General features: G+C 45.9%; 1 protein-coding gene across 2 annotated transcripts; it reads left to right on the top strand.

Moving 5' to 3' along the window:
- Positions 1-11506: 11506 nt before the first annotated feature.
- On the top strand, positions 11507-27667 carry CD74 (CD74 molecule). Of its 2 annotated transcripts, XM_007516442.3 has the most exons (9): positions 11507-11759; positions 18057-18229; positions 18429-18508; positions 19720-19782; positions 22516-22611; positions 22905-22992; positions 25342-25533; positions 25980-26036; positions 27159-27667. In XM_007516442.3, exons 1-9 carry the CDS (start codon positions 11683-11685, stop codon positions 27164-27166), a joined length of 834 nt encoding a protein of 277 aa, XP_007516504.2. In that variant the 5' UTR covers positions 11507-11682; the 3' UTR covers positions 27167-27667. The 2 variants fall into 2 exon arrangements, with proteins under 2 accessions (XP_007516504.2, XP_016040784.1); XM_016185298.2 differs by lacking the exon at positions 25342-25533 and having other exon boundaries at positions 11513-11759.
- Positions 27668-27676: the final 9 nt, after the last annotated feature.

Raw genomic sequence — 27676 nt, 5'->3', positions numbered from 1 at the left:
TGGGGAGCTGGGGGCTCAAACCGTTATCCTCAAGGCAGTCCTTGTGCTTTGCACCATGTGTGCTTAACCTGCTGCGCTACCGCCGGACTCCCTTATCTTTATTTTTTTATTGCATAGAGACAGCCAGAAATTGAGAGGGAAAGTTCCCCCCCCCTACAGTTGGGGGTTGGAGGCTCAAACCAGGGCCCTTGAGCATTGAAACATATGCGCTCAGCCAGGTACACCACCACCCAGCTCCTTATATTTAAATGACTATTAATTTTCTCTGTAACACTTTAAATTTAATTTATTGTCATCACTGGACCTTCCCCATTCAATGCTTGCTTTTTCGGATAGAAAAACAGAAACAGAGAAAGACATCACATCACTAAAGCTTCCTTCAGTGCTGTGAGGGTTGCGCTTTTTAAAAATATTTATTATTTATTCCCTTTTGTTGCCCTTGTTGTTTTTATTATTGTAGTTATTACTGTTGTCGTTGTTGTTGGATAGGACAGAGAGAAATGGAGAGAGGAGGGGAAGACAGAAAGGGGAAGAGAAAGATAGACACCTGCAATCCTGCTTCACCGCCTGTGCAATGACTCCCCTGCAGGTGGGAGAGCCAAGGGCTTGAACCAGGATCCTTACACCGGTCCTTGTGCTTTGTGCCACCTGCACTTGACCCGCTACACTACCGCCCAACTCCCAAGGGTTGGATTCTAACCTTGGTCGTGCCCATGACGAAGCAAGTGCACTATCTACGTGTGCCTTGTCAGCTGCCTTCTACAGACTTATTTATTGGAGCCAGGTGGTTGTGCAGCTGGGTAGTCAGCACACACACACACACACACACACACACACACACACACACACACACAACTATAGTGTCCAAGGACCCAGCTTCAAGCCCCTGATCCCCCACCTGCAGGGTGAAAGCTTTATGAGTGGTGAAGCAGGGCTGCGGGTGTCTCTGTCTCTCTCTCCCTCTCTATCTCCTCCTCCCCTCTCAATTTCTCTGTCTCTATACAATAATAAGTAAAATAAATATTTGTTTACTTGTGGAAAAGAGAAGAGGCAAATCAGAGCATCACTCTGCTACACGTGACACTGATAATTGAGCTCAGAACTTCATACCTGTGAATCTAATGTTTTATACACTGTACGTACCACCTCCCAGACTGCTCCTCTATAACTTCTTACAAAATTTATTTATTTTATGATTGGAGGGGGGGGATAGGAGAGAATTACAACATCATTCTGGTGTACGCAATGATACTTGGGCTGGAACTCAGGATTTGTTTTTATGTCCAGCAGTCTAGCCACTGCCACACCTCTACAGCTTTTAAAAAATATTTATTTATAAGAGAGAACTAGAGCATCACTTTGGCACATGAGATGTTAGGAACTGAACTCAAAATCTCATGCTTGAAAGTTCAATTCTTTATCAACTATGTCACCTACAAGGCCACTATAACTTTTGAAAATTATATTTTCATTTATTTTTTAATGATTTTATTTGTTTATTGACACAAGGCAGAGTGAAAGGGAGAATAGGGAACCAGAGAATATATCTGGCACATGGGATGTCAGGGATCAAACTCAGGATCTCATGCTTAAAAGGCCCAATGTTAGGGGCCGGGTGGTGGTGCACCTGGTTGAGCGCACATGTTACAATGCACAAGGACCTGGGTTTGAGCCCCCAGTCCCCACCTGCAAGGGGAAAGCACTGCAAGTGTTGAAGCAGGTCTGCAGGTGTCTCTCTCCCTCTCTATTTCCCCCTACCCTCTCAATTTCTGTCTGTCTCCAATAAGTAAAGATAATAATAATAGTAATGGCCCAATGTTTTGCCCACTGTACCACCTCTGAGGCTGCACCTCTATAATTCTGATAGTTTCAAATGAGAGAGACATAGGAAGAAGCCAGACCACTATTCTGGTTGCAGCACTGGACTAAACTTGAGAGCCTCAGATATGCAAAGATATGCAAATATGATTCTCTATCAGTTGAGCTAGTTTATTTATTTGTTTTAATGAGAGAGATGTAGAGAAAGAGACCAGAGTTTATTCTCAGAGCTTATTCGTTTTTTTTTTTATCGTCTTATTTTTTTATTTCAATCTTCTAAAATATGGAATTGTTTTCTTTTTTTTTTTACTTATTTAAGAAAGGATTAATTAACAAAACCATAGGGTAGGAGGGGTACAACTCCACACAATTCCCACTACCCATTCTCCATATCCCATCCCCTCCCCTGATAGCTTTCCCATTCTCTATCCCTCTGGGAGCATGGACCCAGGGTCATTGTGGGTTGCAGAAGGTGGAAGGTCTGGCTTCTGTAATTGCTTCCCCGCTGAACATGGGCGTTGACTGGTCGGTCCATACTCCCAGTCTGCCTCTCTCTTTCCCTAGTAGGGTGGGTCTCTGGGGAAGCAGAGCGCCAGGACACATTGGTGGGGTCTTCAATCCAGGGAAGCCTGGCCGGCATCCTCTCAGAGCTTATTCTGTTGGTTCTGGGGATTGAATTTGGGACCTCAGAATCTCAGGTATGCAAGTCTTTTGCATAACTATTATGCTGTCTCCCCAACCTCAGTTGAACTACTTTCTAGGCCAAACTCAAGAACTTTGCTTTATGGGAGTTAACAAATTGTCTTTATAATTCAATATCAAGCTCTACAAAAGAGATCTAAATCATTTCTCAATGCCTTCAGGCTTATCTGACATTGATCAATTTTATCTTTTCAACTCAAAGCTTTGGGCTGACCTGGAAATTTTTACATCCCTCTTTCTTGGGGCCCCAACCCCTCTAGTGAGTTGAATTTCAGTTTCATGCATTCTATATCCTCTTTAATTCTTAATGAATGGCTTCACTTTAGAGGAACACACCTTCTTAGAATTTTTCCAAGATGAAAACTCCCTTCCCCTTCCCTCCTCTCCTCTTCTCTCCTCACCTCTCGAGGGAGGAGAGAGAGAGAACACCTTGGACTTAAACCTGGTGCCTGCATTATGAATCTATTGCTCCTGGCAGCCATCTTTTTTCATTTTTGTTGCTGTTGGATAGGACAGAGAGAAACTGAGAGAGGAGGGAAAGATAGAGAGGGGGAGAGAAAGCAAGACACCTGCAGAGCTGTTTCACCGCTTGTGAAGCGACGACATCCTCCTCCCCCCCCCCCCCCCCCGCAAGGTGTAGGGGTACTCAAACCTAGATCCTTGCTCGGGTCCTTGTGCTTTGTATTATGTGTGCTTAAGCCAGTGTACCACTACCCGGACCCCCTAATTTAAAAAATTTAAGTGAGTAAAATAGATTTTTAAAAGAATATAAAATTCTTTTTTTTTTTTTTTTTTAAAAAAAGAATTTATTTATCCATGAGAAAGATAGGAGGAGAGAAAGAACCAGCCATCACTCTGGTACATGTACTGCTGGGATTGAACTCAGGACCTCATGCTTGAGAGTCTAGTGCCTTAGCCACCGCGCCACCTCCCGGACCACTTTTTTTTTTTTAAGAATATAAAATTCTTAATAACATTTTCACACCTATTTGATAGTTTTATTCAGGAAGGATTCTAGGATGGAAATCATTCTAGAATGGAAATCATTTCCCCATAAAATCTGAAAGAAAGATATATATGTGTATATATGTATATATATATTTTAATTTTTTAATATTTATTTATTTTCCCTTTTGTTGCCCTTGTTTTTTATTATTGTTGTACTTAGTTTTATTGTTGTTATTATTGTTAGATAGGACAGAGAGAAATGGAGAGAGGAGGGGAAGACAGATTGGGCAAGAGAAAGACAGACACCTGCAGACCTGCTTCACTGTCTGTGAAGCGACTCCCCTGCAGGTGGGGAGCCAGGGGCTCGAACTGGGATCCTTATGCCTGTCCTTGTGCTTCGTACCACCTGCGCTTAACCCACTGCGCTACTGCCCAACTCCCATGTATATATTTTTTAAAAGGGAGCCAAGGATATAGTATACGGCTCTGCAAAAATACTTTCATGATTGAGGCTCTGAAGTCCTAGGTTCAATCCCCAACACCACCATAAGCCAAAGCTGAGTAGAGCTCTGGTCTTTTTCTGTTATCTCTCTCTCTCTCACTAAAATAAAATACTGTAATTAAAAAGAAAATGTTTAAAATAAGTAAACAGAGAGAAAGAGTGAAAGACACAAGCCAAAGCATCATTCTGGCACATGGGGCAACAGGAGTCAAATTAGGAACCTCAGACAGATAAGCAAGTCCTGTGCTCTACCAGCTGAACTGGAATGATTTTTAAATATTTCATTTTTTAATTTTTTAACCTTTATTTATTTGATAGAGATAGCCAGAAATTGAGAGGAAGGGGGAGATAGAGGAGACAGAGAGACAGCTGTAGCCCTGTGTCACCACTTGTGAAGCTTTTCCCCTGCAGGTGGGAACTGGGGGCTTGCAGTCCTTGTGCACTGTAACATGTGCGCTTAACCAGGTGCGCCACCACCCAGCCCCACATTTTAAAATATTTCATTTGCTTTATTTTAATGAGAGAAAGACAGACAGAGAGAGTGACAGAGAGACCGAGACCAGAGCACTGCTCAGCTCTGGTTTATGGTGGTACTAGGGACTGAACTGAGATCTCAGATTACAAAGCCATTATGCTACCTCCTCAGTTCCCTGAAATATTATTATTATTATTATTATTTTGCCTCTAGGGTTATTTTGAGGTTTGGTGCCTGCACTATGAATCCGCTGCTCCTGGAGGCCATCTTTTTTCCATTGTTATTGCTGCTGCTGTTGTTGGATAGGGCAGAGAGAAATTGAGGGAGGAGGGGAAGACAGAAAGGGGTAGAGAAAGATAGACACCTGCAGACCTGCTTCACCACTTGTGAGGTGACCTCCCCTGTAGGTGGGGATCATGGGGCTGGAACCAGGATCCTTAAGCCGGTCCTTGTGCTTCACACTATGTGTGCTTAACCCAGTGCGCTACCGCCCGGCCCCCTGAAATTATATTTATATTGTGTCCTTTGTATTCCTTCAATTTGGGAATTTATGGCCTTGGATTCTGGGAAATGTACTTAAATTTCACTAATGATTTCTTCCCCTCAGTTTTCTCTGTTCTCTATTTTTGGAACTCTGATATTTGGCAGTCTGCCCCATGCCCCTGGCTGACAGATCTCTACTTCTTTCTCTGCCTCTCTCTCGTTAATTTTTTAAGTTTACTTTCTGAAAGGCAAAAAAGAAAACTTATTTTCTGCCTACTGCTTATTTAATATCCAACCTTTCATTTTCGATTTTCTATAGCTGTGTTTGAAGTTTTTCTACCAGCATTTACATCTTGATGTTCTATTCATTTACTTTATGAGAGAGATCAGAGCACCACTCTGGCATATGTGGTGCTAGGGAGGGTCTGAAAACCTCTGATATGCAAGTTCTAGACTCTGCTTTACTCTCTGAACCACCTCCCTGGGACCACAGTATTTATCTTTATTATTATTATTATTGGATATAGACAGAGAGAAATTGAAAGGGGTGGGAAGAAAGAGAGACAGTACATTATTGAAGTGAGCTGTTCTACTGGCTTCAGCCGCTGCTCCTTTTAGTCCCATCTTCACTCCCAGCCAGGTGTACGTATGATAACTAAGTTCCTGAGGCCATTCTGCCAAGTGAGAAGGTGCTTTCAAGGGTGGAGGAGGTAGACTAATGGTTATGCAAAGAGACTTTTCACACCTGAGGCTCCAGTCCCACATACTCCAAAGCACCACCCCCCAACCAGAAACCAGAGCTGAGCAGTGCTTTGGGGGGAGGGGGAATAGGGTGGTTTCTTCATTTTCTGGCTCAGATTTAAGATTCAGTGCTCTGGGGGCTGTGGATGGAATAACATCTAGTTCACCTATTCACCTGCTTCCTAGCTTTAAAATACTGCCACTGTCTTTCTTTTCTGCTGTCTTCATTAGATCAACACTTTAAAAGTCTGTGTCTGCTGGGAGTATGGACCAGCCTGTCAACGCCCATGTTCAGCAGAGAAGCAATTACAGAAGCCAGGCCTTCCACCTTCTGCACCTCATAATGACCCTGGGTCCATACCCCCACGGGGTTAAAGAGTAGGAAAGCTATCAGGAGAGAGGATGGGATACGAAGCTCTGCTGGTGGGAATTGTACTCCTCTTAGCCTATGATCTTGTCAGTGTTTCCATTTTATAAATAAATAAATTTTTTTAAAGTCTGTGTCATTTAATGAAAGGGAGACAAAGTTAACATAAGTATTTTAGCCACCATTATTGATATATATTTTTAAATCAAAGTACTGTTCAGCTCTGGGGATAGTACCTGGGGCCTGAGATCCTCAGGCATGATAATACTTTTCACCTAACTATTTTTGGTTTTGAAACCAAAGAAAGACCCAACACTGGCCGCCAGCTATAGACCAATTTCTCTCCTCTCCGTGTGTTACAAACTCCTTGAGAGGCTCCTTCTGTCACGTATTTCTCATCTTACAGAGAAATTCCTATCACCCGCCCAAGCTGGTTTCCGCCCAGGAAGATCTACCTGCGAACAAGCCCTGGCCCTCTCAACTTACATTGAAAATGGATTCCAGAAGAATTTAAAGACGGGTGCTGTCTTTGTTGATCTCACAGCAGCCTATGACACGGTTTGGCACCGTGGTCTCCTAGTCAAGATCTCAAGATGCCTGCCTCCATGGGTGGCCAACACTATATCGTTTCTTCTCCAAAACAGGAGATTCCGGGTGCATATGGGTAACAAGTCTAGCAGATGGAGACTTGTCTCAAGTGGCCTCCCCCAGGGCTCTGTTCTGGCTCCTACGCTATTTAATATTTACATCAATGACCTCCCAGAAACTTCTTCAAGGAAGTTCATCTATGCCGATGACATCTGCTGTGCAACTCAGGCATCCAAGTTCGACATCCTCGAGGAAACACTCACGAAAGACATGTCTCTGATATCTGATTACTGTAAAAAATGGCGACTAATCCCTAGCACTGCAAAAACGGTATCATCTGTTTTCCATCTACACCATGCCTCGGCCTCACGTGAGCTTAATGTGCAGTTTGGCGATACAAGAATCCGGCATGAAGCCCAGCCAGTCTATCTTGGCGTTACTCTCGATCGCACTCTGTCATTTCACGAACATCTCATAAAAACTGCAGCAAAGGTGGGTGCGAGGAATAACATCATTGCAAGACTGGCCAGCTCCTCATGGGGCGTGAGCGCTTCCACACTATGATCATCATCTCTGGCATTATGCTATTCCACTGCAGAATACTGTGCCCCAGTATGGTTCCGTAGCCCCCATGTCCACTTAGTCGATTCCAAATTATATTCCTCCATGAGGATAATTTCTGGAACCATCCGCTCCACCCCGGTTCCATGGCTGCCAGTTCTTAGCAACATCGCCCCACCAGATATTCGTCTTCGCCCACCCTGTCCAACGCTTGACGTCTCGTCACCCAATCTGGTCCCCTATGCCTACACTGAACTTCTCTGTTCCAGACTCTTGGAAACAGAGTTGGCAGTCAGCTGAGGTAAAGAACAAACACCTCATCACAGATCCCTGCAAGCGTCAACCCGGCTTTGACCTAGCACGTTATGATTGGGCCCTCCTCAATCGCTATAGAACAGGCCATGGCCGGTGCGCCGCTATGTTCCATCGCTGGGGAGCCAGAGATGACCCGAACTGCCCCTGCGGCTACAGACAGACTATGACCCACATATTCAACGACTGCCACCTCTCCAGATTCAAAGGAGGTCTCGAAACTTTACATCAGGCTCAACCTGACGCTGTTGACTGGCTACGGAAGAAGGGCAAACGCTAGAAGAAGAAGAACCTAACTATTGTGCTATATCCCCAGTCCTAAGAAGTCCTTTTAAAATTTTGCTATGGTGACCTGGGAGGTAGCACAGTGATAACACTTTGGAACTTCAAGCATGAGGTCCTGTTTTCAGTTCCTAGCATTGCATATGCCAGAGTGATGTTCTGGTTGTCTCTCTTTTTTCTCTCATATCAATCAATTGACCAATCTTTGAGTGGGAAAATAGCATAATGGTAATACAAAACACTTTCATGCCTGAGGCTTCAAAGTCTCAGGTTCAATTCTCATCACCACCATAGACTAGAGTTGAGCAGTGCTTTGGTCAGTCTGTCTATTAATCTATCTATCTATCTATCTATCTTTCTCTATTTTTGTGTTTCTTACTTTTTCTATCTCTCACTAAAATAAATAAAATATTAAAAATAATTTATAGTCATCCATGAGGTGGTGCAGTGGATAAAGTATTGGACTCTCAAGTATGAAGTCCTAAATTCAATCCCTGACAGCACACATACCAGAGTGGTATCTGATTCTTTCTCTCTCTTTGCCTATCATTCTTTTTTTTTAAAGATTTTATTTATTTATATATTTATTTATCTATTAATGAGAAAGATAGGAGAGAGAGAAAGAACCACACTTCAGCCTGGTACATGTGCTGCCAGGGATTGAACTCAGGACCTCATGCTTGAGAGTCCAATGCTTTATCCACTGCTCTACCTCCTGGACCACTCTGCCTATCATTTTTTCTTATTTTTTTAAAATATCTTTATTTATTTATTGGATAGAGGCAGCCAGAAATTGAGAAGGGAAGGGGTGGTAGAGAGGGAGAGAGACAGCCCTTCCCTCTCAATTTCTTTCTGTCTTATCAAATAAAGAAGGAGGAGGAGGAAGATGAAGAAGAAAGGAAAAGAAAAAAAAATGCTGCTAGGAAAGGTGGATTCACAGTGCAGGCACCCAGCCCCAGTGACAATAGTCTGATGGCAATAAAAAAAAAAATAGACCTCTAGGAGCAGTGAAATCTTGTAGGTCAGAAACCTCTGGGGGTGGTGGGAGGAAGAAAAATAGAGAGAAAACATCATAGCATCACCAATACTTCCCCCAGTTCTGTACAGGCTGGGCTTAAATCTGAGTCAAGCACGTGGCAAAGCAAGCCCACTTCAAGGTGAACTCTCCTGCCAACCCTAATGCTTTTTCTTCACACTGGAAATGAAGGATTCTGGGCTGAAGAGATAAGCATAATGGTCATGCAAATGGTGCCTTTCATGCCTAAGGCACCAAAGGTCTCAGGTTCCATTCCAAGCACCACCATAAACTAGACCTGAGCAGTGCCCTGGTACGAAAGGGAAAGGAAGGGAGTTGGGCTGTAGTGCAGTGGGTTAAGCGCAGGTGGCACAAAGCACAAGGACCAGCGTAAGGATTCTGGTTCAAGCCCCTGCCTCCCACCTGCAGGGGAGTCACTTCACAGGCGATAAAGCAGGGCTGCAGGTCAATCTTTCTCTCCCTCTCTCTGTCTTCCCCTCCTTTCTCCATTTCTCTCTGTCCTATTCAACAACAATGACATCAATAACAACAATAATAACCACAACAATGAAAAACAAGGGAAACAAAAGGGAAAACAAATAAGTATTAAAAAAAGAAAGGGAGAGGAAGACTCATGCTCTGACTCTTAGGGTGAAGGCTTTGAACTTAAAAAAAATAATAATGCAGTGGTCCGGGAGGTGGCACAGTGGATATGGCATTGGACTCTCAAGCATGAGGTTCTAAGTTCAATCCCCAGCAGCACATGTACCAGAGTGATGCCTGGTTCTTTCTCTCTCTCCTATCATTTCTCATGAATCGATAAATAAAATCTTTAATAATAATAATGCATTAATTAATGCAAAATTGAAAGCACAAAGGACATAATGATTAGTAAAGTAAATGTGGAATGCAATTTACATTAATAAACAAAACCTTGCCAATAGTCAGGTCTAGGTCTTCCCAGGTAGCCTCCTTTTTCTGTCACTGGGTCTGGCACTCCTGCCCTTCAGTTTATCCCAGAACTTGTGTGTCCTTTCCTGCCCAGAAGTACCTCTCCTGGGTCCAGTCTCTCTTCCTTTCCTTCTTACAAAAGCCCCCACTCTACTGAATTGAAACATCAGGAAACAGACAAATAGAATGGTTGTAAATACAGACACCATCACTTTCTGGCTACAGAATCTGGGCAAGCACATAACCTTTCTTTCTTTCTTTCTTTCTTTCTTTCTTTCTTTCTTTCTTTCTTTCTTTCTTTTTTAAATATTTATTCTCTTTTGTTGCCCTTATTGTTTTTATTGTTGTAGTTATTATTGTTGCCATCATTGTTGGGTAGGAAAAAGAGAAACGGAGAGAGGAGGGGAAGACAGAGAGGGGGAGAGAAAGATAGACACCTGCAGACCTGCTTCACTACCTGTGAAGCGACTCCCCTGCAGGTGGGCAGCCGGGGGCTCGAACCGGGATCCTTAAGCCGGTCCTTGTGCTTTGCCGCACATAACCTTTCAAAACCTCAACAGATAGGGTGTGGGAGTGGGGAGGAGTGGGAGGGGGCAAGTGTTGGTGCACCCAGTTGAGCACACATGCTACCATGCGAGCAAAGACCCGGGTTCAAGCCTCTGCTCCCCACCTGCAGGGGAGATGCTTCATGAGCAGTAATGCAGGGCTGCAGGTCTCTCTCTCTGTCTCTCTCCCTTCTATCTATCTCCCCTTCCCTCTTAATTTCTCTTTGTCCTATCAAATAAAATAGAAGACAAAAAAGGAAAGAAAAGAAAACCTTAGGCCAGGGAGATAAACAGTGATAGTGTCCCCAAGTTGCAGAGTACCTAGATTCAATCCCAACACACCTGCATGCCAGAGATGAACAGTACTTTAGTCTCTCACTAAAATAAATACAACTTCAGAAAAAAATTGAAAACACACACCTACCTCTGTGTAAGGGTGGGGGAGAGAGGGTAAGCAATAGTTCACTGGTTGAGCGTACACATTACACATTATGTGTAAGGATCTGGGTTCAAGTCCCTGTTTCCCACCTGCAGAAGGGAAGACTGACAGCTGCAGCTGTCTCTCTATCTCCCCCTCCCCTCCCTATTTATTAAAAATTAGAAAGAAAAAAAGAGAAAAACAAAACACAAAACAATGAGCACCATGTCTGGCTCAAAGGAGAGAGTTCAGTAAATGGTGCCAAATATTAGCACTAACATCTAGAGCCCTGGAGTCAGGTTCATAAAATGCTCACATTAGGAGGGAGCAGAGAGAACAGTGAATCCAATTTTCCTCCCCACTTTTGAGAGAGCATAACTGAGGCTAGAGAAGAAAGGGAATTCTCTAAGCTCACAGAGCTGAGCAGACCCTTTCAACACTCAGCTACCCCTAGCTGAGAAGAGGAGCAAACAAAAGCATTTTCTTTTTTTTCCTTCCTTCCTCCCTTCCTTCCTTCCTTTCCTCCTCCTCCTCCTCCTCCTCCTCCTTCTCTCTCTCTCTCTCTCTCTCTCTCTCTCTCTTTTAACAAAAGCATTTTTCTGCTTCAAAGGAACTTCCTCTTCAATAGCTAAACACTTGCCTGTTTCTTGAAATATCCAAACAGCCTTCTGATTTCAGAGGTCTGCCTAGAGACAAGTGACAGTGCTGCTGGGTAGCCAATGGAAGCCCAGTGACCTTTTTCACCTGCTTGGAGGAGGGCACCCCCCTCCCCATCCTGCCCCATTAGAGACAGCTTTGCAGGAGTGGGGGGTATTTCCAGCTCTGTGGCTTTCACTTCCACTTCTGCCAGGTGGGTGGAGTGGTCTCTTGTGGACGAATCAGATTCTTTCTCTGCCCCACTTCAAGAGGTGAGCAGTGGGTCCTGGGTTCCAGATTACCCAGGCAGCAGCAGCAGAAGCGGCAAAGTCCAAACCATGGATGACCAACGTGATCTCATCTCCAGCCAGGAGCAGCTGCCCATGCTGAGCCAGCGCCCCAGAGCCCAGGAGAGGTATGTGGGAACAGTCCTGGGCTGTACAGATGTGTGCAGATGCTGCTGGAGTGGGGGCTAGACCCAGTGACAGGAGAAACTGGTGGTTTAAACAAGTCTCTATCCTCTCACACCCCTGCACTGGGCTCCTCTTCTGCTGCTAGGGAGTTCCTATAGGAATAGGGGTTTAACTCCCTTTATGAAAGTCAGGGGGGTGGTTCCACACTGTCCCTAGAGTTCTGCACAATTCTAGGGTTTCACTGATTCCGGCTGGGCATGAACCTAGGTCAAAAAACTTGGACTGGGTGGGAGATGGCATAATGATTATGCAAACAGATTCTAATACCTGAAGCTCTGAAGTTCTGGCCATCCATGTCCAGTCCCCCACACCACCACAAGCCAGAGTTGAGCAGTGCTCTGAAGGGGAAAGGGAGAAGGGAGAAAGGGGGGTAGTGGGAAGTAGTATAGTTACTAAAGCTCTCAACTAACAAGCATGAAATTCAGAGTTTGATCCCAGGAATTGCATGTGCCAGAGTAATGTTCTGGCTTGAGGAGAAGACAGAAGAAAGGAAAAAGAAAAGAAAAGAAAAGCTTGGTCCAGATTTTCAAAATGTTATGGATCTTCCATGGGTAAATGGAAATTTTCATTGAGAATAGTAGAAGCAGTTTATCCCAAGGAGTTTCTCCCTGATTCCTGTGAATGGATGTATTATGTGTGTAGCGAAGGAAATACAGGCACAGGGGTATGTAGAGGAGATGGGGATGGTCTGCCCTCACGGGAGAGATTGTCAGATGTTGAAAGGAGGTCAAGAAGGGGTGTGTGTGCTCTAGAAGGGTCTGAGGGTTGATATGAGTTGTGCTCTTCCTTCCCATGTTGTCCTGTTTCAGCAAAAACCCAGCACAATCTTTCAGCGATCCCAGTCTCCCTCTCCCAGCCACAAGATGACCTCCACTACATGTTTTCCTGTAAAAGCAGGGAGTGGGAGTGGAGATACATAGGACTTGCATGCAAGAGGTCTAGGTTTGATACCCAGCCAGTGTAGATCTGACAGAGAGAGAGACAGAGACAGAAAGAGAGACAGAGAGAGAGAGAGAGAAAGGGAACCGGTCAAACAAATAAACCCAGGGGAAATTGAATGCAGTTATCACAATGCCCCTGCTCCCCCCCCCCCCGTCTCCAAAAATTAATTTACAAATCATAAAATCTACAGTTGTGATGTCAGATGTTACCAGGTAGAAAAGGGCTGGAGAAAGACACTCAAAAGTAGGACTGGTCTATCTTTGGGGAACAGGTAACCAGATACAAACTATGAGAGGCCTGTGAAAACCCCCTGGGAATCCCATGACTCAGAGGATGATTATTGTGAAGTGAATTCTGGTCCAGATTCTGCTATTGTCCTGCATGCCCTGACTAAATCACCGATTCTTCTCTGGGTCTCAGTAATAATAGTAACAATAATGATGATAATGATAGTAGTTCCCACTCACTGTGTGCATGACTTCTTTGCTTCTGATAGTAGCTATTATGACAAGTTATGTGATGGACACTTAACTAAATACTAAACTAGATTCTTTTTTAAATTAATTATTATTTTTAAATTTTTTAAAAATTAATTTATTTTATTTTATTTTTTGTTGCCCTTGTTTTTTATTATTATTGTAGTTATTATTGTTGTTATTGATGTTGTTGGATAGGACAGAGAGAAATGGAGAGAGGAGAGGAAGACAGAGAGGGGGAGAGAAAGATAGACACCTGCAGACCTGCTTCACTGCTTGTGAAGCGACTCCCCTGCAGGTGGGGAGCCGGGGGCTCGAACCGGCATCCTTACGCTGGTCCTTGCTCTTTATGCCATGTGCGCTTAACCCACTGAGCTACCGCCTGACTCCCAAAATTAATTATTTTTTAAACTTTGTGATTCTGAGGCCTGTCACATGTGCTATTTATTCCACTGACTCCTGAGCCAACTTTTTCATTCTTTTAATTTGATATAAAGAGAAAAAGGGAAAGAGAGACAAAGAAAGGGAGAATCATCACAGTACCTACCCAGCAACTGTGGAGCTTCCCTTGGTGTTGTGGTCCTCCTATGTGGTACTGTGATCTCAAATCTAGGGGCTCAAACCCGTACAGAAAATGACACACTCTATTTATTGGGTAAGCTATCTTCCATACCCTGAACTTGATTCTATTAATAATTCTATGACCTAGGTACTTTTTATTTCCTTCTTTATTGCAGAAGAAAACAGAGGCTCATATTGGTAAGTGGTATACTTAAGCTCTCATAGCTAGTGAATTTGAACCCAGGACTAATCTGAATCCAGAGTTTGAGCTCATTCTACCTTCTGGCCTCTTTCCCTTCCTTCCTTCCTTCCTTCCTTCCCTCCCTCTTTCTTTCTTTCTTTCTTTCTTTCTCTTTCTTTCTTCCTTCCTTCCTTCCTTTCTTTCTCTCTTTCTTTCTTTCTGTCTCTTTTTAAATTTATTTATTTACTTACTTATTTATTGGATAGAGACAGAGAGAAATCAAGAGGGAAGGGGAGATAGGGAGAAAGAGAGACACCTGCAGCACTGCTTCACCACTTGTGAAACCTCCTTTCTGTGGGTGGGGACTGGGGGCATGAACCTGTGTTCTTGCACACTGTGACATGTACACTTAACCATGTGTACCACCACCTGGCTCTTCCTTTCTCTCTTTTTCCTTCTTTCCTCTTTTAAATATGTATTTTAAGTTTTTAAAAATCATTTATTTGTGGTCTGGAAGGTGGCGCAGTGGATAAAGCATTGGAGTCTCAACCATGAGGTCCTGAGTTTGATCCCTGGCAGCACATGTACCAGAGTGATGTCTGGTTATTTCTTTCCTCCTATCTGTCTCATGAATAAATAAATAAATTCTTTTAAAAATTATTTATTTATTGGGTAGAGACAGCCAGAAATCAAGAGGAAAGGGGAGATAGGGAGAGAGACAGAGAGTTATCTGTAGCACTGCTTCACCACTCACAAAGCTTTCCCCCCATAGGTAGGGACCTGGGGCTCAAACCTGGATCCCTGTGTACTATAGCATGTGTGCTCAACCAAGTGCATCACCACCTGGCCCCATTCTTTCCTCCCTTCCTTTCTTCCTTCCTTCCTTCCTTCTTTCTTCTCTTTCCTTCCTTTCTCTTTCTTTTTCTTCCTTTCCTTCTTCCTTAATCAGAGCACTGCTAAATCTGGTTTATGCTGTTGCTGGTGATTGAACCTGGGACCCTTTCTGGCCCTTTCTTTTTCTTTTCTTTTCTTTTTTTTTTTTAAGGATATTTTAAAGATATTTTTTTATATTTATTTTATTTTATTTTTATTATTGGATAGAGACAGGGAGATATTGAGATACAGAGGAAGAGAGACAGAGAAATAGCTGCAGCCCTGCTTCACCACTTGTGAAGCTTTCCCCCAGCGTGTGGGGACCAGGGGCTTGAACCTGGGTCCTTGTGCACTGCAATGTGTGCATTTAACCAGGTGCATCACCACCTGGCCCCTTCTGGCCCCTCTGGCCCCTTTCTAAAAGGCACAATTACAAGGAAGGGAGGAAGGAACCCTCTGAGCTTAGATCTAACAAAGGCCTGAGTGATGGTGTCTCTTAGCACATTCTTCTCTGGTTCCTTTTAGTTCCTTTACATCTCTAAAACTGGCCCAGCCCTTTGTTCAGGTTATTCTAGGCTCAGGCCTGTTTGGCAGTCTTTTGTGAGCACTTCTGCCTGGCAACACTTGTGTCAAGATTCCTAATAGCTCCAGTTGGCTCTTGTTTGGTTATTACTATTTATTTATTCAAAGAGGCAGTGGAAAGGAGGAAATGAAGCGAAGGGTAATAAGAGTTGGCATTCATCCAGAGGCACCAAGTGGAAGGAAACCAAAGACTAAATTAACTATTAAGTCACCTGATAATAATACTTAGTGTTATTTATGAAGTGTTAGGTATGAAGTCAAGCGCTTTCCCACATAAGCCTGTGTAACATAACAATCCTTTCAGTAGATATTTTAACTTAGTTACCTAAAAAGGCTAAATGATTTGATGTTGGTCTCCAAGCAAAGGAAATGGCAGAATCAGGACTCAAATCCAGGCTACATGGTTTCATCTTCAATATGAGTGTAGAGTCTTTTAAAGAAATATTTATTTTCAAGGAGGTAGATAGCATAACAGTTATGCAAAGAGATTCTCATGTCTAAGACTCCAAAGTCCTAGGTTCAGTCCCCCGAACTACCATAAGCCAGAGCTGATCAGTGCTCTGGTTAAAAAAATAATGATAAATATTCATTTATTTATTTTCACAACTGGGAAGATGGCTCAGCTGGTAGAGCACTGGACTTATATGCCTGAGGTTCTGAGTTTGATCCCTCAACACTGCATGTAACAGAGTGATGCTCTGGTTTTTCTCTTCATTTATCTGTCTTATGTGAAACTCTACCCTATATGTAATAAAATAAATTATTTTCAAAGCTGAGGCACCAAAGGTCCCAAGTTAAATCTCCAGCACCACTATAAGCCAGAGTTGAGCAGTGCTACGGTGTAAAAATAAATAAATAAAACCTGAGAAGACAGAGTAATGGCTATGCAAGGCTTTCAGGCTTGAGACTCCGAGGTCTCAAGTTAAAACCCCAGCACCACCATAAACCAGAGCTGAATATTCTCTGTATCTTTCTCTCTGTGTCTCTCAAAGTAAAATAAAATAAATAAAAAAGTAAATAAAAATAAATATTTGTTAATGAAGACTTTTATTTGTTTAGGGAAGAGAGAGAACTAATACCATCACTCTGACATTTTACACTGGAGAATCGAACTCAGGACCTTATGCTTGAGAATTCAGTGCTTGGCCTGGCTATTTCCAGGCCTCTGAATCTACATACTTAGACCCGATGAGAAACTGTTCAGAGGAAAGAAGAGGCTTACATACCTGCGGTTTTTGCTTACTTCTTCCAGACTAACAATCCTTTGGGTTGAGTTTGGCAAGCAGAAAGCCAATGAGAATAAGCCATGTGTGTGACGTCATGTATTTCTGGGTCGAATGCTTGAAGACTGGCCCAGCCGCCTGAGCAGGAAGGGGTGGCCCCGACCTCAAACCTCGGATCTCAGAGCCCTCGTAGCTTTTGACCTTGGATGCCGTTTTGGGGGCATGTGCACAGGTCACGGTGTGAGTGATGTCAGGATCCTGCCCCAGGATCCCTAGAGCTCTTGACCTCCTGACTTGTTTTCTGCTACCTGTCTCCAGGGTTGGGACTACAAGGACCCTGTTTGGGTCTTGGAACTTGTTAGCACACAAGGCCTTCCTACTCTCTAGGCTTCAGGCACACCTGTGAAATGAAAGCTCCAGGGGGTGGGTGTTAAAGGAACTTATTAGGATGAGAGACCGCACTTTGATGGTTTAGGAAACCCAGAAGATTCTTCTGCCTAGTAACTCATGACATCACAGACATGCCTCATTCTCATTGGCTTTCTGCTGGAGGGCCCCTTTGCCCTTTCTTATACACACCAACTGGGGGTGGTGCCTGATCTTGTTCCAGCCAGACAGGGTCTAGGGCCCTCAACCTACTCCTAAAATGTTAAGGTCTCACTTCTCTTTTTTTCAAGTGGCCTGCAGCCTCTGCTTTTCCAGCCCCACTTGCTTCTTTTTTTTCTTTTTTCTTTTTCTGGCTTTACTGCAGGGGTTAGAGGGTGGCCAGAGTGGAGAGGACCCCCTTCCCCTTCTGAAAAACAGAACAGCACCCCTACACTCTCTAGAGCCTCACACACCACTGGTGCTTCACAGACCTCTCTGAAACCAAGATCCTCTTGGACCAGAGGTGACCCACTGGTAGAGGGGGTCGGGAACCCTTATGGCACAAGCCTGTCTGAGGTCCAGCGAGCCAATGAAAATAAACCCTGTCTATGACGTCACGTGTTTCTATGTCGAAGGGTTCAAACCTCAGGCTCTGCTGGCTGCTTAGGGAAATGTGGCCAGACCTCAAACCTCAGGGAGCCCTTGTGGCTGTTGGCTTTGGGTGCAGTTTTGGGGCTACATGCACAAGACCCAATACCAGTTTGCCCAGAGAAGGCAAGGCTTCGTCCAGGATGTCCACTTGGGAGGACTTTAGTACCAGTGGTTGGAAGCAGGGTACTGAGGCAATGTCTCCGAGCTGTGTGTCCACTGTTACTTATGTTTGTGTACCGGTGTGTTTGTTAGAGAGTTTACATGGGATGGGGATGGAGCTGATGAAAATGGGAGGGGGGGCATGCTGTCCCACCCCCACCTGTCTAGGGACAGTCACTTTCGAGGACTTTCCCTCTGACCTCTCCACTTTCCCGTTCCCCACAGCAAGTGCAGCCGTGGAGCGCTGTACACTGGCTTTTCTGTCCTGGTGGCGATGCTCCTGGCTGGCCAGGCCACCACTGCCTACTTCCTGTACCATCAACAGGGCCAGCTGGACAAGCTGACTGTCACCTCCCAGAACCTTCAGCTGGAGAGCCTGCGAATGAAGCTGCCCAAGTGTATGTGTCCTGCCCCCATTTCACCCTACAGTGCCGCATCCCCACTACTCCTACCTGGGAGACCTAACCCTGAACCCAGCTCAGCCCACTCCCTTCTCCCTCTGCTCTGAACCCTCAGTCCTTCCTTAGTTCTGAGATCTGAGTGCCCTCTGCCTGGGTATCAGGGCCACACTCATGCTACATTTCCCTTGTCCCATAGCTGCCAAACCTGTGAGCAAGGTACGAATGGCTACCCCCATAGTGATGCAAGCGCTGCCAGTGGAAGGCCTGTTCCAGGGGGTAAGGACCACCTAGGATGGTGGGGAGGGGCATGTCACCAGTTGCTTGAGGGAGGGAGAGGGAAGGACACTGGACCCTGAACGGATTTTGGATGGAGACCTTGCCTGCTGGGGAGGGAAGGGCTCCACCTTAAGAAGAAGAGGGGAGGGGGCTGGATGGTGGTGCAGTGGTTAAGTGCAAAGACCAGAATAAGGATCTCGGTTCGCCCCCAACTCCCCACATGCAGGGCAGGTCGCTTCACAGGTAGTGAAGCAGGTCAGCAGGTGTCTTATCTGTGTTTCCCTCCTCTCTTGATTTCTGTCTGTCCTATTGTACAACAACAGCAATAACAACAACAGCAATAACAATAACCAACAAGGGCAACAAAAGGGAAAAAATTGCCTCCAGGAGCAGTGGATTCATAGTGCAGGCACTGAGTCCCAGAATCCCAGTGATAACCCTGGAGGCAAAAAAAAAAAAAAAAAAAGGAAGAAGAAGGAGGAGGAGGAGGAGGAGGAGGAGAAGGAGAAGAGGGGAGAGACACATGGTGGCACACTGGGCTGAATGTACACACATTACCATGAGCAAGGATGGGGTTGAAGCCCCCCCTCTTCCCACCTGCAGGGGGAGAAGCAAGTACTGCAGGTGTCTCTCTGTCTCTCTCCCTCCCTATTTCCTCCTCCGCTCTCAATTTCTTTGTGTCATATCAAGTAAAAGAGAAAAAGGGGGGAAATGGTCACTAGGAACATGTTTGTCATGTAGGCACTGAGCCCTGGCAATAATCCTAGTGGGGGAGGAGGGAGAAGAAGAAGAGGTTATCCCAGGGCTGGGGGAGAGGAAAGCCTTTTGGAGTCCATCCTAGGATAGACTCCAGTCCTCCAGTATACCAAGTGTTTCTCATTTCCCTACAGCCTTTCATCCCCCTTCCATTTCAGCCCTCAGTACCATATGCAGATCATATTTCTGTTTGCAAAATGACTTGCTGTCCACCAAGTCCTGGGCAGGAAGATTTGTGCAGATTGGCCAATGGAACTGAGGCAAGGTGGTAGAGTGACTTGGTAGGGTTCTCCCCAAAGGTGGCAGGAATGAGCCTGATGGCCTGCCAGGACTAGAGACTTTCATCCAGACCCCAGTGACTGACTCTACCCCAGGGCTGCTCCCCCATGAATTCTTTTTTTTTTTTTTCCCCCATGAATTCTGACTGGTGGTCACCCTGCTTCTTCCCTCCACAGCCCCTGCAGAATGCCACCAAGTACGGCAACACCACACAGGACCAGGTGATGCATTGGCTTCTGGTGAGTACTGGGATCTGCCCACAAAGGCCTCCTGAGCCTTGAGCTGATGCTGGGAGGCTAGCACCAGGCCTGGCCACAACACTGGCTTCCAGGGTTAGCAGAGCCCATACACTGTCTACCGCTCCTCCACCTTTCTATTGTTGAGTGCTTGAGGTGGAGAAACCAATGTCTGAAGTGTAGGAGTGATTTGGTCAAAATAGTCCATTTAAAAAAGTATATGTGTGGTGGTGGTGGTGGGGTGGATGACTATGTAAAAAGACTCATGCCTCAGGCTTCAAAGTCCCCAGTTCAAACTCCCCACTCCCAGTCATAAGCTTGAGGGTGCTCTGGAGAACAACAAGATGTTTTCATGCCTGAAGCTCCAAAGTAGCAGATTCTAGCCCAGTACCACCACTAGCCAGAATTGAGAGGTACTCTGGTAAAAAGTAAAAGTAAGTTAATAAGGAAGAAGGAGAGGAGGAGAAAGAAAAGGAAAGGAGGTGGTCCGGAAGGTGGCACAATGGATAAAGCATTGGATTCTCAACCATGAGGTCCTGAGTTTGATCCCTGGCAGCACATGTACCTGAGTGATGTCTGGTTCTTTCTGTCCTCCTATCTTTCTCATGAATAAATAAATTCCTTTAAAAAATAAAAATAGGGAGCTGGGCAGTAACGCAGCAGGTTAAATGTACATGGTGCGAAGCACAAGGACCAGCATAAGAATCCCAGCTCCCCACCTGCAGGGGAGTTACTTCACAAGTGGTGAAGCAGGTCTGCAGGTGTCTGTCTTTCTCTCCCCCTCTGTTTTCTCCCTCCTCTCTTCATTTCTCTCTGTCCTATCTAACAACAATGACATCAATAACAACAACAATAACTACAATAATAAAAAGGGCAACAAAATGGTAAATAAATAAATAAATATAAAAAAATAAAAAGAAAGGAGGGGAAAAGTTTAGGGCTGGAGAGGTAGCATAATGGTTTTGATAATGCTTTCAGACCTGAGACTTTAAGATCCTAGGTTCAATTCCCAGTGCTCTGGTTAAAGTTAAAAGAAAAGGGAAAGAAAATTTGGCCAGGGGAGATATCATGATGACTATGACAAAAGACTTTCATACCTGAGGCTCCAAAGTCCCAGGTTCAATCCCTTTTACCACCATAAACCAGAGCTGAGTAGTGCCCTGGACAAAGCAGAACAAAATGAAAAAATCATTATGTATGAGAAAGAGAGTTTTACATGAGACAGGAAAGCGAAAGACCAGCCAGAGCACCACTCTGGTACCTGTGACGCTGGGTATTGAACCTGAAATCTCAATATGCAGGTTCAGTGTTCTACCAGTTGAGCTACTTCCTCAGCTGCAAGATGTGCCTTTAAGAAATGAAGATGCGGGGGTCAGGCGGTGGCACAGTGGGTTAAGCTCACGTGGCGCAAAGCGCAGGGACCGGCGTAAGGATCCCGGTTCGAGCCCCCGGCTCCCCACCTGCAGGGGAGTCGCTTCACGGGCGGTGAAGCAGGTCTGCAGGTGTCTATCTTTCTCTCCCCCTCTCTCTCTGTCTTCCCCTCCTTTCTCCATTTCTCTCTGTCCTATCCAACAACAAAGCAACATCAACAATGGCAATAATAACCGCAACGAGGCTGCAACAACTAGGGCAACAAAAAGGGGGGAAAATGGCCTCCAGGAGCGGTGGATTCATGGTGCAGGCACCGAGCCCAGCAATAACCCTGGAGGAAAAAAAAAAAAAAGAAGAAATGAAGATGCTGGGGGTCAGGTGGTAGCACAGTGGGTTAAGCACAGGTGGCCCAAAGCGCAAGGGCCAGCGTAAGGATCCCAGTTTGAGCCCCCGGCTCTCCACCTGTAGGGGAATCGCTTCATAGGTGGTGAAGCAGGTCTGCAGGTATCTGTCTTTCTCTCCCCCTCTCTGTCTTCCCCTCCTCTCTCCATTTCTCTCTGTCTTATCCAACAATGAACAACATCAACATCAACAACAACTATAATAACCACAGCTAGGCTACAACAATAAGTGCAACAAAAGGGAGAAAAATGGCCTCCAGGAGCAGTGGATTCATGGTGCAGGCACTGAGCCCCAGCAATAACCCTGAAGGCAAAAAAAAAAAAAAAGAAATGAAGATGCTATGGGGGTATTAGCATAATGGTTATGCAAAGAGACTCTCAAGCCTGAGGCTCCTGAAGTCCCAGGTTCAGTAGTACATGCACCATCCCCACTCCCATAAACCACCATAAGCCAGTGTTGATCAGTGCTCTGGTAAAAAAAAAAAAAAAAAGGTTCCATTTCCCTGAATGTCTGCCGTGTGCATTGGGAGCACTTCTACCAGCTCCCAATCCCATGGGGACCTCAGTGCAGCCTGGGAGACAGAGAATTGACCTAGTAAAGAGAAGCATGCAGTGGGTTTAGGCAGAGGGCCCAACCTAACTGGGGTTGGGGTTGAATGTCAAGGAAGTCTTCCTGGAGGAGGTGAGAGCTGAAAGATGAAGGGAGAAGCCTGAGGACACTGGTTGAGCTGAGACTGGAGTTTGGTTGTGGTGTGGCCCTGTAGCTGGACAGACAGCTGAACAGCTGGATGGGCCTTGTTGCCTCTTCTCCCTCCTAGGCCTATAATGGCTGAGGCCCAGGGTCTAAGCTGGCTGCAGTGTGGATCCACTGCTCATATGGGAAGCCAGGGGGACCTAGTGCACATTTCACCTTGCCTGCCAGGGAGCTCTCTTTAACCTTCCTTCCTGTCTTGCTACCCTGCAGAAGACTGACCCCCTGAAGGTATACCCGCAGCTGAAGGGGAGCTTCCCAGAGAACCTGAAACACCTGAAGAGCACCATGGAGTACCTGGAATGGAAGGTGGGCAAGTCTCCCTTCTCTCCCAAGGACTAGGTTGTGGCTGGAGGAGCTGGATGCCTGCCTGGTGGCCCTGGAAGCCATCTCAGGACACTGGAGAAGGCTTCTGGCATGTACACAGGAGGAAAGCTTGGAGTTGAGGAAACACCTCAGCTGAGCTCTGTGGATCCCTGGGACAGCGCAGCTGCAGCTGGACATGGAGGCCTTGTGGCCTGTCTCATCTTCCCTGGGAGCTCCTGGGGGTTGAGCCCAGTGGGGTTGGAGCCTGATGACCTCCTTCTGTCGACACCCTTTAGGTCTTTGAGAGCTGGATGCACCACTGGCTCTTGTTTGAACTGAGCAAGAATTCACAAGAGGAGAAGCTCACTGAGGCACCCACCAAAGGTACCAGGAAGCAGGAGGTCGGCAGAACATGGCTTCCAGAAGGCTTCCCCGCTGGCTCTGGAGCACTGCTTAAGGCCACATGCACCTCTGCATCTAAGCACAGGACTCTCCCAACCTCCCTTCTCTCATTTTCTCTCCTGCCTGTTCCTTCTGGGTTCAGCTGCTTCTTGCCTTCTTTCCCAGCTGGGGGCCCATGGGGTACACAAGTCTGCCTTTGGGAAGATGGAGATGAGCTCCCTTGTAGAGAATGCTCTGCCCCAGAGAACCTGAGACATCCCAGGAAGCATGGCAATGACCCTCCCCAGCCTTGCACTTCTAAGGCTCCAGGGAGGGGGCTCACGGATCCCACTTCAGCCTTCAAGGAAATACTAGCCAATGGGGATTATGCACAAGGAGGGCCTGGGGCTTTTCTAATTCCTGGACAGATTATACCAGGACTTGCACCATTCACATGTATGAATGCTGTGTTCTCAAGCTAGTCCTCTCTTCCATACAACTTCAGGGATGTCTCTGTATTCTCAGCTTCTTTATCATTTTGATTTATGTTATTTTTATTTGTTTAATTTTTTAAAAGAGATTTTATTTATTTATTAATGAGAAAGATAGGAGGACAGAGGGAAAGAACCAGACGTTGTTCTGGTACATGTGCTGCTGGGGATTGAACTCAGGACCTCATACTTTAGAGTCTAGTGCCTTAGCCACTGTGCCACCTCCCAGACCACTTTATGTTTTTTTTTTTTTTTTAAATAACCAGAGTACTACTCAGTTTGGTTTATGGTGGTGCTGGGGATTGAACCTGGGACCTTTGGTGCCTCAGGCACCAAAGACTTTTTGAGAAACTTTTTGAGAAACTTTTTGAGAGACTTTTTGCATACCCATAATGTTGTGTCCCAGCCTCAAAAGTGGAGAATCAATAGTTCCCTCTGTCATGGGATCAGATCTTTCCAAGCTTCACAGATGGCACCTTAGGTGCTATCTTTTGGAGGCCTGGGAGGTGGCACAGTAGATAAAGTATTGGATCCTTAGGCATAAGGTCCTGACTTTAATTCTTGATCACATGTGCCAGAGTGATGCTCTGGTTCTGTCTGCCTTTCCCTCTCACTCTCATTGATAAGTGAGTAAGTCTTAAAAACAACAACAAAAATCAGAAACAAAACACTGTAGTTTTGTTGCTTTTTTTTTTTTTATGCTGACAATTGAACCCAGAATCACACACACACACACAGCTTATGCTCTATAACGAAGCAACTTTCCTCTCTAGCTTTTAAAGAAGCTACCTTAGGGCTGGAGAGATAGTGTAATGATGACACAAAAAGACTTTCATGCCTGAGAACCCCATACACCAGAGTGTTCTCTGGTTAAAAAAAAAAAAGTAAAAAGATGATCTTAATTAACAACTCTTAGCTAATGTTTCAGTTCCCTCTATAACATCTCCAGTGGACAGTAACTCCTATTTATTTATTATTTATTTTAATTATGATAGAAACAGAAAGAAAGAGGAAGATGGGAAGGGAGAAAGAGAGACACCTGCAGCACCCAGGGACTTGAACTGGGGTCCTCTTGCATGGTAACTTGTGCACTCTACCAGTTGCACCACCACCAAGCCCCACTCCCATTTATTTTTATTTTTAAAAAATGTTTATTAATTTATTTATTCCCTTTTGTTCCCTTGTTTTTTTATTGTTGCAGTTATTATTGTTGTTGTTATTGATGCCATCGTTGTTGGATAGGATAGAGAGAAATGGAGAGAGGAGGGGGAGATAGAAAGGGGGAGAGAAAGACAGACACCTGCAGACCTGTTTCACAGCCTGTGAAGCGACTCCCCTGCAGGTGGGGAGCCGGGGGCTCGAACTGGGATCCATATGCCGGTCCTTGCGCTTTGTGCCATGTGCGCTTAACCCACTGTGCTACCACATGACTCCCTCCCATTTATTATTTTTTTTTAAAGTTATGAGAGAGAGAGAGAGAGAGAAAGAGAACCAGAGCATCCCTCTAGCACATGCAACGCTGGGGACTGAATTCAGGACCTTATGCTGGCAAGTCCAATGCGCCATCCACTGTGCCATTTCTGGAGTCACAGTAACCCCCATTTCTACAGTCATGGAACTTCTGACATACCAAGGGATCCATTACTTTGCTCTAGAAACCAGGACATTAGGTGCCACTCCAAAGTGGAAATAGGCATTGAGTGTCAGAAGAGATCGGTGCTGGTACAAATCCTGCCAGTCATCCATCTACTTCCTTTTTGATCTTGGACCTTCTGGGTTCAGGCCTATTACTCTGTGTGCCAGGAGAGAGCCTGGGCCAGGGCTCACTCACTCACTGTCTCCACCGTGCCTGTCGCTTCAGCACTGACCAAGTGCCAGGAAGAGGTCAGCCGCATCCCTGACGTTCACCCGGGCTCATTCCGCCCCAAGTGCGATGAGAATGGCAACTATATGCCGCTCCAGTGTTATGGCAGCACTGGCTATTGCTGGTGCGTCTACCCCAACGGCACTGAGGTCCCCCACACCAGGAGCCGCGGGCGCCATAGCTGCAGTGGTAAGCAGAGCCCGGCTGCAGGGAGTGAGCCAGTACAAAGGGCCAGGAAGGGTCCAGGGATGCCAGCCCTCCTGGCACACATGGTCCCAGGATGCTCTGGGGGGCAGCCTCTCAGCACACCTGCCCCTGCATCTCCCCTGAGCCCTTCCTAACAATCTATTATGTCTCTCACATCTACACTCATTTACTTCCTCTTTAAGTTTTCAGTCCTCTAGGCTGATTCGCCTGCATGCTTGCACCATCCAGGATTGCCCCCCCCACCCCTCCACCTCACTGCACCAGCCCTGTCTTGGCTTGCTCATCCCCCCCCCCCCCAGCTCACTGCATTGCCACTTGAAGCCCCACCTGCCTCCACACACTGGGTGGGAAACCTCTGTCCCAGCTGCTGGCTGGCAGTGTGGTGGGCTGGTCCCAGGTCTGACAGCTGGACTTGTCTTTCTGTGTAGACCCGCTGGAGATAGAGGACCTGTCATCTGGGCATGGTGGAACCAAGCTGTTTCTAGGTGAGCGACCCTGAGAACCATCAGACATAGTAGCCACAGAAAGTCTGCCTCCCTCCTGGGTGGATGCCCAGCACAGCCATACCTGGGCTATTCTCTCTAACTCCCAATGACCAGCCCCTGGGATGGTATTGGGGAGTGGGGGTTCTCTGTGATGCTTAGTATAATGCTTATTGATTTATTACTAGTAATAATCATTTTTTTTGTCAGAGCACTGCTCAGCTCTGGCATATGGTACAGCTAAGGCTTGAATCTGGTATCTTTGGTGCATCAGGCATGAAAGTCTTTTTGCTTAACTGGTTATGCTATCTCCCCAGCTCTATTTTATTTTTAAATATTTTGTTTATTTTAGACAGAAATCAAGAAGGAAGGGAAGTAGAGAGGGAGAAAGAGGGACATGTGCATACCACCACCTGACCCCTTTTTAGTGTATATTTTATTATTGCCACCAGGGTTACTGCTGAAGCTTGGTACTTCATAATGAGTTCACTGCTCCCAGCTGACTTTCCACCACCACCACCACCACCACCACCACAACTTTAAAAAAAAAAGGGAGTCGGGTGGTAGCGCAGCAGGTTAAGCACACGTGGCGCAAAGTGCAAGGACCGGCATAAGGATCCCGGTTTGAGCCCCCAGCTCCCCACCTGCAGGGGAGTCGCTTCACAGGCGGTGAAGCAGGTCTGTAGGTGTCTATCTTTCTTTCCCCGTCTGTCTTCCCCTCCTCTCTCCATTTCTCTCTGTCCTATCTAACAATGACGACATCAGTAGCAACAACAATAAAAAAAAAAAAAGGATAACAAAAGGGAAAAATAAGTAAAAAAATAAAACAATTTTTTTTATAAAGTCAGAGAAATTGAGAGTGATGGAGAAATAGAGAACAGAAAATGAAAGACACCTACCACACTGCTTCACTACTTGTGAAGCTTCCTCCCTGCAGGTGGAGATGGGGGACTTGAACTTGGATCCTTGTGCATAGTAAAGTGTGTGTTTAAACGGATGTGCCACCACCTGACCTGAATAGGTTATATTTGAGCAGGGGCAGCAGAATGTAGAGAGGCCCCCAGGGTGCTGGGAAAGGATATGAACAAGAGGGGACCTACATTTAACTTCTGTCTCTCTCCACAGGCCAATGAGAATTGCGGTCGCAGCTGTAAATGACAGTGCCCAGCCAGCCCTGCATGACCACAGCTTCCTTGCCTTGGCACTTCTCCTTTTCTCGTTCCCTTCCTCGACCACCCCTGCACCTCAGTACATGAGACTCTGGGGCCTGGCTTTTTATCATGCTCAGACACAAGAAGCCCCGGGCAGAACAGCACAGTGAAGCAGGACTCAGGGAGGTGGTCAAAGCCAGGCTTGATCCCATCGGAACACAGTAGCCTCCCAAGTGAACCCCAGACAGGTGGGAGGTGCAGGGAGCAGTTAGGGTCACCCCACACCCCAGAAAGCCCAATACCTACTGACTTGTGAGCTTTCCAGCCTATTTAACTGGGGGATGAGCCACCCTCTCCTTCCCCCCAGCACTCCTCACTCAGGCCCTGACAGCCCCTCCTCAATCTGCAAATCCCCGGTTTCCGGCTCAGCTTGTCACCAGCCCTCAGGGCCACAGCTTGTGTGAGAATAAAGGTAGTAAGTAGAACACCTCT

Source organism: Erinaceus europaeus, chromosome 2 (assembly GCF_950295315.1).
Source record: "Erinaceus europaeus chromosome 2, mEriEur2.1, whole genome shotgun sequence".
Lineage (NCBI taxonomy): Eukaryota > Metazoa > Chordata > Mammalia > Eulipotyphla > Erinaceidae > Erinaceus > Erinaceus europaeus.
The sequence above is the reverse complement of the archived record's forward strand: the minus strand, read 5'-3'. Positions and strand labels throughout refer to the sequence as shown.